Here is a 13,143-nt window from a genome sequence, read left to right as displayed (position 1 = left end):
CTTGAATGCTGTACAGTATCTACTAATGTAAAAGGACTTACAGCCTAACTTCTACAGCCTAACCAGCCTAAGTAACCAGATATGAGCACTTAATCAGACTGGAGGACTCAGCAGTCTGAACATAAACGTCTGTCAGAGTAATTAACACTATTGAGTTTGTGAAGTATGAATATTAATAAAAGACTGGGTGGACCCTTTTCCTATATGGATGTCCAGCAACATTGAACATGTTACAAACTTGCATACAAAAGTAGGTATGAGTAAAATTCACCTGAATTGGGTTTTGGTTTTTGTTACCCCAGTGTGAATTTACTCCTTGATTTTACTCTTAAATATCAAATTGCTTTTGGTTTACATTGTTTTATTGTTTAAATGTAATTTTTAATTGACACCATTTTACTTGTACTAAATTGTTCTTTACTTATTGGATATTTTGTGTTTCCCAAATGAGTTAATAGCTGCCATCTTGGGTTTTAATTTCAATCAGACAAACCCAGATAAATAATATGTATAGGATAATGATAATAGTGATGATGATGAGTGTGTGTGTGTGTCTGATCCCTCAGTCTCCTGTACTGAAGACCCAGACAATCACCATCTCAGATGTCACCAACTCCCTAAGAGGAACCGTGGCCTACAAGGACGTGCCCATCGTGCATACAGAGACCAAGACCATCATGTATGAGTCAGCACAGGTGAGGAGCACAATCACACGTCATATGCACTTACTGTACATATAGTTCAGTCACATCACTGACAGGTTAATGCTATGCTGAGCTCAGTTTAATGGCGTCAACCAACAGGGCAACAACACATTAAACAAACCTGACAGTAGAGATCATACAGATATGAGGAGTTTGTCCTCCGATCTGCTTGATATGTGAAAAGAATCAGTCAGACTTCAGCACTTTCATAGTTGTAAATGTGTAGACCTGAAACATGGTTGGAATGCTCTGTGTAGTTTGCCTGCTTGTTCAGGATGTTAATAATGCAACCAGACCAGCACAGCTTTGGGTCACATTGAGCAGATTCATACAATCTTAAAATCTCACTCAAGAATTAGTGTCAGACATAAATGGATAGGTGTTTACTTTAAGGAGTTTTTTTAATGGATTAATTGTCTTAATCAGAGTATAATCTACTGTAACTTTTAACATGCATGTAAATGTACAGAATGAGGGAGAGTGCATTTCATTATTTTGACGAAAAGACAAAAACACTGCTGTAAGTGTTTGACACTTACAGTACAGATCATGATGACTGAAAGATTGTCACTTCTTAATGAGTCCTACACATCATTTACATTCGTTTGACTCCTGTTTGATCGCCTGATCACTGGTGTTGTATGTTGGCATTTTATTATAAATCTGACTGAAAACGGTCACCATGTGTCCGTGTCTCAGAAAGGAAGTAAAATTGAATTATATGCATGATGAGAAATAACTTCCATCAACTTTAGCCCATCGTTTAACATAGTTGAACAAGTGACCAGAGACTAAAGATTTTGGATCATTATAAATGAAGAGGACAACAGCTTCTCATTTCCTTTTTCATATCGGGACAGAACATAACAAAGCAATCCGAATGATGCCAAAACTCTGTATTCCCTCCTCTGTCCTCCATCAGTTGTGTTCCCTCCGTCATGTCATCTTGTGTCAGTGATCCGGTCCTCAGCGCTTTTGTAATGGAAATGCTGAAGCACAAACACAGATAAACGGCGCATAGACTTTTGTGTTTTTTTTTGTTTTTATTGGCTTCCTAAATGCGATTGGTGCGATTGACGGCACGCAATTATCAGTGAGACCAGACAGACCTTCTCTGTGCTTCCCAGTTTCGGTGAAACATGGAACACGTGTTGCTGTCTTAATCCATTACTCTGCGCTCCTAATATTACATTTAGGAATTAAGATCATACTGTGGTATTTGGTGTGATTTTAATGTCTGTGAAGGTTCTCAGTCATCAAAGTAAATTGAACCTCTGTGGAGTCTTTGTCCAACGACCCTGACATCGACTCTACAGAGGTTAAATCCTGGGACTCCCCACCGGTCTGGAAGAACTGAAGAAGCTTTTCAGATGAGAGGTGAAACTTCTTCAAGCCTTTAGTAGCAAGTCCAGTTGCCTGAGATTAACTTTCTTTGAGTGTGATTTGAATATTCATTACATCATTTAGTAACTTAAATAGATAAATAGCGCTGACAACATATTGCACATTTAGAATAATTGCCTCCTGTTTAACCAGTGCACTCTTATCAAACTGTTTTTGTCCAGATTACATGCAGGTGCTTGTTTTAAACTGAGGGACAGGATACATTAAAAAATTTCATTCCCAGAACACTGAACAGCCAACAACCTTGGCAGCCTCAGTGCTGTTGACCAGATGTGGCTAACTTTAAGAATGTGAATGTGCTGCTCAGAGATGAGATAAGCACTGGTGTATCTCAACTCTAAATACGCTTAACTTTCTCCATGGACTTTTTGATTTGTACAGTCCCTCTTACAAACTCTGGATTGGGCCTAGATGCACATAAAATAACAAGCAAATGGAGAAACATCAGCATCCTGCTACCTGAGTATAACACAGGACACACGGCACATTATGTTGCAAGAGTAAGACTTTAGGCTAAAACAAGATGACAACACAATTTAGTTGGCGATACACCATATAACAGCACAGTCTGCTGAAGTTTTCAAGTGTGTACACATCAACGAGATACACAGTGTCCACCACATGGTGGTGCCCATGGCTGCTTGATACACAAATGTGTGTTTACAGGAGACGGCCTACCCAGGTTTTGTTTGATGGCCCATGCATTCCATCCTGCAGCAGTTAGACTGTTAGAGAAACAAATCATAAAAGCAATTGCAATAGGACAACCTTTATGTATTTTCATAACACATTCACTATCACGTTTTGTATTTTTCAATGTTTTTACCCAGATGAATGCAGGACAATTTTTGTTAAATGATAAATAATTTAGACACTATTTAGCATCTGAGTCTTTATTGATTTAGACGGTTCCAAAGCTCTTTTCAGGCAGCAATACACTTAGCACGAACCTGTGGATTATGTTATTAAACTGGTCATAAAGAATAGCCTGCTCTATATCGCCTCTAAACCAATCGGGCCTCTCAGATCATCAAACATTGGTCTCCTGACTCTTTCAAGTAATGTGCACCTCAAATAAAAACAGAAAACAGTGATTTGAAATTCATTTTACCTATACTAAATTGGCGGTTGAGGCAGGGACATGTCTATTGTGTTACATCACATTTCCTTGGAACAACGCTCAGCAATCGCTGAGACAACACTAATTGTAGTTTTGAAAGTTGAATTTTTTCTCATTCTTGCTTGATGTAAGACTTTGTCTGCTCATCAGTCTGGGGTCTCCGCCGTCATATTTTGCGCTTCATAATGTGGCCCAAGTTTTCTGAGACAGGTCTGGACTGCAGGCAGGCCAGTCTACCACCTGCATTGATTTACTATGAAGCCGCTCTGTTGTTACGCATGCCAAATGTGGTTTGGCATTGTCTTTCTAAAATAAGCAGGGACGTCACTGAACAAGACTTTGTCTAGATGGCTGCATGTGTTGCTCCAAAATACATGTAATCTTCAGCATTAATGGTGCTTTCACAGATGTGCAAGTCACTCATAGCATGGACACTTACACACCCCGATACCATGACAGACGCTGCCTTGATAATTTTGTATTACTAACAGTGAGAATAGTTCTTTTCCTCTTTGGTCCTGAGAACACAGCGTCCATTATTTCAAAAACAATCTGAAAGATTGACTCATCAGACCACAATACATGTTTCCAATTTGTATCAATCCATTTCAGATGCCCTCTAGTGAAGTCTGCAGTGTTTCTGGATGTTGATATCTGGCTTCCTTATTGTGTAGCGCAGTTTTAACTTGCATTTGTAGATGCAGCGATTAACTGTGTTTACTGACAACAGTTTTCCAAAGTATTCCCGAGCCCATGTGGTGACATCCATCACAGAAGCATGCTGGTTTTTATTACAGTGCTGTCTGAGGACTTGAAGATCTCAGGCATTCAGTAGTGTTTTTTGGTCCTTTACACCCTTAGATTCATCTGGATTCTATGAATCTTTTAATATAATGGGCTGTAGATGGTATAATCCCTAAATTCCTGGCAATCATGCATTGAGAAACGTTGTTCTTTGACTGTTTGCTCACGCCGTTTGAAACAAATTGGTGAACCTGGAACCATTCCTGCTTGTAAATGACCAAGCCTGTCATGGATGCTCATTTTGTACCCAATCATGATTGCATCCCCTGTTACCTATTTATCCGTTTACCTGTGGATTTGTTTCCCTCAACATTCCCAGTCTCCCACTTCCAGACATTGCCCCTCTCTCTCACTTTTTCCGAACCTGTTGCTGGCATTGAAAATAGAATGAGTGTACATTGACCAAAAACATAAACTTGTTCAGTTAAAATTTTCAAATCACTGCTTTCTGTTTTTATTTGCGCGCACTGTCTTAAGTGTTGGGGAATTGGGATTTGAAATAAAATGATCTTGACTTGACATAAAAATGTTTGTCTGTCCCTCAGCCAGTGGACACCCTGGTAGAGAGAGATGCAGGAGTGCTTCTGAGCGCCCAGACCATCACATCTGAGACCATCAGCACCACCACCACCACCCAGATCACTAAGGTCTGCTCCCTCCACCATTAGTTAGTCTAATCGATAGTCACAATGCCGTGACATATCTCTACTTTCAATCAATGTCAGCAATTCTGACCAATCAACACACCAGAGTGGCTGACAGTCAGATGGAGACAGTGAATGTCTCATTAAGCAGTGATCAGTGATTTGGTCTCTTTTTAGTGGTCTTTGTGCCAGACCACTGAGGGGAATTTTTCTGATCCCTTCCCTCAGTGGTGCCTTGAGAAATAATTTTGTAGGGAGACCAGACGGTCCAAATGGACGTTTTGGAGTGTAACACTAACAGCATAGAAGAATTTCAGGATTCACAAGGTTTAATCACATTTCATTTAATTCACAAGTATCTTCCATTCTCTTAATCATTGTCTTGAATAGAAATTGTTTTTCAAATTAAAACTTCATATTCTGTAAGACAAAAACTGAAATGAACATCATTCTTTGTATTCTACGATAAAATAATGAACCATGGATGCAAGAATATGTGACCTCAATATGTTAGTCAGTCAGTGATAACACTTCAAATCAAATTTGTTTATGTTTTTAGTTGTGATTTACAGTATGCTGTGATGGAGTGGTATTTGAAAATGGCAATTTTACAACTTGGAAATTGAAATTGGACAGGCAGCAAAGTTGTATGCAGAAATGGTAAACTTGGGATTATTGATGCTACATCAGTTTTCAAGTTGATGTATGATGTGAGCTTTCTAGCTTTTGGGTCAGAAAACCTTCATGAAAACCATTCCAAGCATTGTACATGTGCCACTTCTGTGAAAATAAAGTCATCATCTAGTGGCCAAGAATGAAGGTGTGATGATTGACCGAAAGAAAAAACCTTTGAAAATAAATAGCTTTCCAAAATGTATGGCTCTGAAATATGGACTATGGACTGGCTAAGCTACGACGTAGCCATGGAGTCCTGTCAGATAAGATATTACTTTATTTATCCCGAGGGAAATTGTTGGTTGTCCCGGCATTTCTTGCAGGAAATGGCAGAAATAAGATGGTTTCTGTAGCCTTTACCCCTTTGTTTTAGATAAGATGGCATCTGCTCATTTACCGGAGTATGAATGTAGCTCAGAGTAAGGACACAGACTAATTGCTGGGAATATTAAAACAGGAAATAATCTTGTGAATCTTCCGAATCTTGTTTAGTATTTGTAAAAACTTTAATAAATTTGTAGATACAGTATTTTGTGTTCTTGAAGTTGATGTTATTATTGCACTTGAAGCAGTTTAATGTATTAGCCTGTAGAGTTAAAACATTTATGTTAGCATCAAGCTAGCAGACTTGGTCATGGTGTCAGAGTTTGCTCTGGATGTGAATATCAGCTGTGTCAATGGTCGATGCTTTTCTAATCAAGGTGTAAATCTGGCTCTCATGACAGTCAGTGCCCAGCTGCTTCTATATAATGTTGTTCTATGTGATCTCTTACATGGTTAAATACGACACATCATTCATTTATTAATGCTGAAATACCAATTGTAGCTGTTATATGTGGTAATTCATCTACTTTTCATCAAAGTATATCCTTAGTTATTGATCATATATATCTAAATAATATGCTCCAAATCAGGGGTTGGGAACCTCCGACCCGACAATTTTGGCTCTTTCGATGACGGCATATAAATAATTATACTGTGATCATAATCCCCCTGTCAGACCAGTAGATCGCAGTGTAAATTTCGAAGCGGCCCGTACAACTGCTCCCATGCCGACATTCCATGGTTTGCGGATTGCATCAAGGGGGCTTGGACTCCTTCATACTTACTTTGCAAGTCTAGTTTTTCATTGATTTTACTTTGAAAGATTCACTGTAAAAAGTGTTGAGACATGATAGTAGTAGTAGTTTGTGTCATTTTGAAGAACCCTGACAGTTTTTTTTTTTACCTCTTTATGGAAAATCCTTGATTCTAGAAAGGAAGAAATGTTTAATGAGACTAAAGAAAGAAAAGAAGGAAAGAAATAAGAACTACAATCAAATTTATGTATCCCTTGAGGACAATTGTTAACCGTGGCATTGTTGAGACATAATCACTAGGCAACAAACTTGCAAACTAGATTTCATTACTAAAATTCATTAGAAAAAGGCGAAAAATTACTACAATCAGAATGTAACCAAAAGTCATCATTACCAAACATTACCAATAAGTAAATCATCACAATAAACAAATACTAAAATACAAATGTCCGAAGAAACCTTTCAGTAGATAAAAAGCTTAATAATGGTTACCTTTGACAGCAGGTAAAACAAATGGACATCCTAATGGCAGCAGTGAGAATTCTCTGCCCAGGATCTCTTTCTTTTAAACTGAGTCTGGGCTTTGCTTCAGTTGTAATTAACTTTGATTATTTGTCACACAAATCGCAACAGTAGACAGATTTTGAACGTTTGATCTTCAGGCAACATGTTGTTGACGCTTTTCTTGTTTTTTACTTCCAAAGGTGGGGAGGGAGGTAGGGCAGGCTGAGAGAGAGAGAGAGAGAGAGAATTGTTCATTTCAATTCTCTTACTCTTAGTGGAATTGTCTTCATTTATCATGTTTGAGCTGCATAATAATCCTCCACAGGCCTAATTAAAGAATGAGGTTAACATCATGTCCCAACCTATGGTGTCTCTCTTTCAGACAGTGAAAGGAGGAATCTCAGAGACACGCATTGAGAAGAGGATCGTCATCACTGGAGACACTGAAATTGACCATGACAAGGTGTGTATGTCCAATTACACATCATTAGTCAGACAATGGCCATGTGTTTACATGACCATGATACGGTCTGAGTATGGCTTTGGTAGGACCATATGCAATCTGAAAGATCCGATTAACCACATTACAATCATTTATGCAGATATGGATTGTGTTTTAATGTAATGGGTGTCTTTAAAGAGGTGTCACGACTGTATTTCCTCTTTTTAATGTTGGGTAAGCTGTTCCTAAAACACAGTTGGAATTGTTTTTCTATCTTTGTCTCTCTCAAAGTGTGGAGCACTGAAGCGTTTCGTGAGCTGATTTGGCATAAACATTTAGCTTGGATACCAGAGGAAGCAGCAATTTTAATATGCAGCAGCTTGTTATTGTGCTATTCTACATTGGCTTTTTCCTTGAATCTAACCATATCTATACAGTATATATATATTATAACGTGTCAGTAATGTGATACCAGTGTGTCACTTAACATTACAAAAGCTTTATGAACAATCTTAGTTTATCAAATTGAGTTGTCTTTACTCCACTCATCAGTTGTGTCTTCTGAATTCTACACCTCAGGCCTTGGCTCAGGCCATCAAGGAAGCAAAGGAACAGCACCCAGATATGTCAGTGACCAAAGTTGTGGTGCACCAGGAAACAGAGATCAGCCCTGAGTAAGAGACTATAAACCACAGAAAGGTGAGTATTCAGACTAAACAAAAATATGACAATTACATTCCTTAACCATTAAAAGATCACGTGTCAGTTTACCATTTTGTCATCTGGAAATTTCCATAAATGTTACACTGTAAACGAAAAATAGCTCACTAGCAAGTTAGCTTCCTGCAGTGACTCATGGGAAACCCTTTGGTGACTCATCAGAAATCCTGCATTGACTCCCTTGAAACGCTGCAGTGACTCATCACAAACCCTTGGAGGGTCTTGCATGGAGGATCCAAGGCTGATGCTGCATACAGTTTCCATAGCTACCTGGCCAGTATCTTGTGGTTCTCCTAATAGGGATCAATTCTAATCTACCCCCAAGCATATATTCTAGCAATTACCATATATTCTAGCAGTTATCTATCTTCACAATGTACCTCATACTTGTGGTAAACATTCAGCTAATTGAAACTTTCTTGCATTCATGTCAGGCAACATTGTAGCAGCAGGATGATAGATCACACAGCACTGTAGCCTGCTCCCTATTCCGCCATCAGCGCTCCAGCAACAGCCACAAAGCTCCGGCCTTAAATTAAATCATTATTTTTGTGCCTCTCCGATTTTCAATCAGACTTCTAGCTGCATCTTGATCCAGCATACACACCAGGCTTACCTCCTGCTTCAACAGCTGACTTTGCTTGTTGCTGTGCCTCCATAGATGCTTTTGTTCCCACAGCTCACCGACATTTCACTGAGCTTTCACTGATGTGGTTAAGCACTAGAAATTCCAGTTGATCTACGCTCATTGCTTGTTTTCACTCATTGTTGTAGTCACAGGTATCATGTTGTTTTTAACCTCATTCTATAAGTATTGTAGTTATTTTTATGTGTACAAGCACCTTGTAACATTGTTAGAAAGGCGCAATACAAATAAAGTTTATTATTATTGCTATTATCTCAGCCAAGCACAGAGTTTAGATATAGTAACCAAAAACCTTATATTTAGTGTATATGGTAACAGTTACGTAACATCTGTTCCGACATGAGACAGAGTGTCTCACCATGAGCTTGTTAAGTAACATTGCCCATGTGGCTTTAATACTGGTGTTGTTTATGTGAGGGAATGGTCCAGGCTGGTTGTCTGCCGCTGTTTAGCTGACAGGGTGGTACAGTATGTAAACACAGCGGGCCGACCTCCCACTTGGGCTATGCAGTGCAGGAGTGATCTCACACTCAACTCCAGCCTGCCTCATTCAGAAGCTTTTTAGTCCTCAGCACTGACAGACCAGAAAGTATGATGGATGATGAGCACGAATGATGAAAAGATGAGCGTAGCCTTGTAATGAGAGGACGTAACCGGTCAGTAAGCGGCGAACCATACTGAGAGCAAAGGACGAAGTAGCAAATAGGCACGAAGATTGTCTGAGCACATAAATTAAACCTATGACATAGTGATGGCGGGGATGTTGAATCTTGCATTCCAGCAATTACTCAGAGCCATTTATAATGATCAGCTGCAGTTTAAAGATGCCACTGCAAATGTGTGGACACAGTGTCTCTTCACAGGCTGGCTGCTTAACTGAGATGTGTGCTATGATCCTGTCTTATGGTTGTGCTATTTCCTTTTTTATTTTGTAGGATTTTCTGTGTATTTGCTTTACTTCCTGCTATTGTGTTTCCTGTCTTGTGTTAACTGATTGTTCCCTCCTGTGTGATTGTCCTCACCTGTTCCCTGTTGTCTTCAGGCCTTTGTGTATGTAGTGCTTGTCAGTTTGTACTGTTTGTGTCCTGATCTTGTCCTTGTGTTTTCTCCTGGTGTTTTGCAAGTCTGCTTTCTGCCTGTTTCCTCTGTCGCTCAGTGTTAGTTGTTTTTTACTGCCGCGTATTCCCTGAGCCACTCTTGCTCCAGTATTTGAGTTTCTTTGTCGTCTTGAGCTTGTTTTTTACTTATCCTTCTTTTTGTCCCAGTTGCTTCTTGCTTTAAATGTACATCTTTGTCTTTGTTCTGTTTCTGTGTGTCGTCAGTGATATCCTTTTCCGTTACCTACTGTGTTGCCCTGCATTTTGAGTCCTTCTCCTATGTTGATATGATGTGTATTTATGTCATGATTTACTTAATTTACTAGTATTGGTGCAATCTTTTGCAATGTGATTTATGGTGCTGCCCTCAAAAAAACATTATTCCATAATCCATTGAAATAAAGGTGAGAATTAAACTCCCAGTAAACTCCAAGATATATAAAGTCACAGAGATTAAATATCGTAAGGCAATGCAGCTTTATTTGTAGCACATTGTGGCACATTTCAAACATAAGGCAAATCAAAGTGCTTTACATGGGCAGAGAAAACCATTAAAATACATAAAATAAAATGCATTTACAATACAGTTGTAAATTGAAAAACAAGCTCAAATAAATTAAGAGATAAGTAAGAAATACAAGAGTAAAACTTACAGCACAGTTCCAGAAATGAATAAATGGTTTAATGAAAGGCAGCAGCAAACAGAAACGTCTTTAACCTTGATTTAAAAATACTGAAAGTTGCATCAGATCTGCAGTTTTCTGGGAGTTTGTTCCAGAAAATGTGATGTATGTGGTGTTTAAAAACTGCATACTGCTTCTCTGTGTCTAGTTGTGACTCTGAGGACAGGATGCAGCTCTGTCCTCTCTCCCAGAAGATCAGTCGAGGTCTCTACTGATCACAATACAAGCCTGTAGCATCTGTAAATTATTTAGTGGACTGTACGAGGTGCACAGCTTCTTAATGTAAGTTTGCTCTGCTCAGTGCCTACGAGGCAGCACCAAGGGCTTAAAAGCGCTCCTGTCTCTTAACTGACATATTTAATCACATTCACTGTGTTTACATCAGAGGCCCCCCTCAGAGCCCCCCCCCCCCCTCCCCTCCAGTGTTATTGAAGCTGTGATGTTGCGCTGCAGTCTGCAGCAGGAAGAAATCCGTCCTAATCTGAGTGCTCTTATTTTATGCTGCTTGGAACATTTGTTTATGAATCTCAGTAGAAGTGAATACGTCTGCATGACAACGGTTTATTACACAGAAACATAATGAGATTTATCACCCTCTTGACTTAATTTGTCTCTTTTGACAATTTTTTTTTCTTCACATTTCAGTCTCCACCGACTGTCCAGTCCAGTCCAGTCTAATCCAGTTCTGGGTATTACAAAAGCGGATTCTGACAAAATAGCTCCTACAATTTTGGCTCAATGTCACAGGCTTTTTATACTAAGCCAGAGTTTTTGTTTTGTTTTTTTAATATTCCTACCCTTTTACAAAAATTTGCTGCCAAAGTTGAGTGGGCGTGGCGCATTCTTCAAAAACGGCTGTATCTCGTCGATGAATTAGCCGACAATAAAATGTGAAATGATCAATATTTGTCAGTAACTGATGGGAATCTAATGTGCCTTTCTCTCTCTCTCTCTCTCTCTCTCTCTCTCTCTCTCTCTCTCTCTCTCTCTCTCTCAGCCTGCCCTACCTCCCTCCCCACCTGTGTCTCACCATGTTACCTGAGTGCCCCCCTTCAGTGTTGCCCGCCCAAATCATCAAAGGGAAGAAGCTTTGACTTGGAACCGCAGCTGCAGCTGGCGTCTGTGAGTGTGGAGTTCATCCTGAAGGACATCAGCCATCGGGAAACTCTTATCCAGCCCCCTGGGCCACCCCCCCCCCTCCCCAAAAAAAAAACCACCCCGACACGCAAGCACACACATACACACATCCCACACTCACCGAAGTTCCAACAATCACACGTCTTGTTCCACTCACTGCCAAACAGGAACTGAAAAACCTTTTTTAAGGAGAATTAAAAGTTCAGTACTTGTGGATTTGTTTTTCTCCATTTTGTGTCTGGAGATTTTAGCTAAATTTTCAAGGGCATTTGGTCTTTTAATCTTGAGATTAGCAGTACTTTATTTTTCTATAACTTTTCTTATCGTCATAGTAATCAGCGTCATGTGTCTTTTAATGACAGGTTCCAAACATTGTTACAAGGGGGTTGTGGGTGATTTCATTGTTCACACAGTACTCAAGGATCCCTCCTCAGTTTTAGCTCTCAGCACAGTTTGGTGGTATTTCTTGTACAGTAAATTATTTTATTTTCCCTCCTAATGTGAAAAATATTTTTTCAATTTATGTGTAAAGCAGATTTTATCAGACCAGGGGTTGTTACTTTTCTAACCTCTGTTTAAGTTCTAAGCTGATTTGATTTGTGGCATCTAGTTGTGGGACTGTTTTGGTTGTTTTTGTCCTTGTGTCAGTAGGATGGAGCTATTGTTTACCTTATTTATTCCATTTCTGTCTACTTTTCAAATGTTTTGTGTTTTTTGAACTTGAGTTTGAATCTTTTCATTGCAGGAACATGTAGCTCCATGATTTTCTATCAGTCTGACCACAGAACATCCTAGAAATCAGTCCTGATTGTTTATCTGAGCATGGCAGCTTTTTCTGCTGCATACTTTCATATCCACATTTGTACTTTTCTACCAAATGGACAGTGTGTGTGTGTGTGTGCAGGGAGGGAACTCATGGTTGGAATTAATTAGAAATAATTAGTTAGAAACTCTTCACCGGTAATGAGGCAGTTTTAGTGAAGAGACATGCACGGATAAATGCCTCCATAAATGGAAAAATGGAAAAAGAATGTTTTCTCTAACTGCACCTTTACATGGACATTAATAATCCGATTCTTACCTGATTAAAACAATGACAACTACATTCACCAGATTCATGTGGTAACTGGTTAATTCCATTTTTGAAAGGTACAATGTAAAAACAGAGTAGGAGAATCTGCCCTTTTTACCAAATAGTTTCAGAGAGCAAATAAGTGTCTGTTTAAAAAAAAAAAAAAAAAAAAAAAAAACTGGAAAAAACTTTCAACTTAACTTCAGACAGATGATGTGCTGTTTTTGAAAAAATGTTGAATTCTTCATGACATTCTCTAGAATCTCTACAATCACGCAGATATGGACTTATTCTTCGTCTTATTCTTATATTGTTTGTATGTATTGTACCAAACCAAAATCAATGCATGCCGCAGGCTGACGAAAACTGATTTGATTGGGATGTACTAACTTGAATGTACTGAAAGAATGGG

General features: G+C 39.0%; 1 protein-coding gene across 1 annotated transcript in view; it reads left to right on the top strand.

The window, feature by feature from the left end:
* epb41a (erythrocyte membrane protein band 4.1a) overlaps nucleotides 1-12,864 on the top strand; it is a 38,280-nt gene extending 25,416 nt beyond the window's left edge. Inside the window, exons 16-20 of the mRNA XM_076157129.1 lie at nucleotides 567-696; nucleotides 4,561-4,679; nucleotides 7,317-7,397; nucleotides 7,956-8,075; nucleotides 11,520-12,864. Coding sequence (XP_076013244.1) covers nucleotides 567-696; nucleotides 4,561-4,679; nucleotides 7,317-7,397; nucleotides 7,956-8,054 — 429 coding nt within the window. The 3' untranslated portion in view covers nucleotides 8,055-8,075; nucleotides 11,520-12,864. The remainder of the gene's footprint in view (nucleotides 1-566; nucleotides 697-4,560; nucleotides 4,680-7,316; nucleotides 7,398-7,955; nucleotides 8,076-11,519) is intronic.
* Nucleotides 12,865-13,143: the final 279 nt, after the last annotated feature.

Source organism: Genypterus blacodes, unplaced genomic scaffold (genome assembly GCF_046128005.1).
Source record: "Genypterus blacodes isolate CSIRO-AG114 ecotype Tasmania unplaced genomic scaffold, CSIRO-AGI_Gbla_v1 ptg000072l_1, whole genome shotgun sequence".
Classification (NCBI taxonomy): domain Eukaryota; kingdom Metazoa; phylum Chordata; class Actinopteri; order Ophidiiformes; family Ophidiidae; genus Genypterus; species Genypterus blacodes.
This window is presented reverse-complemented; position numbering and strand designations above follow the sequence as displayed.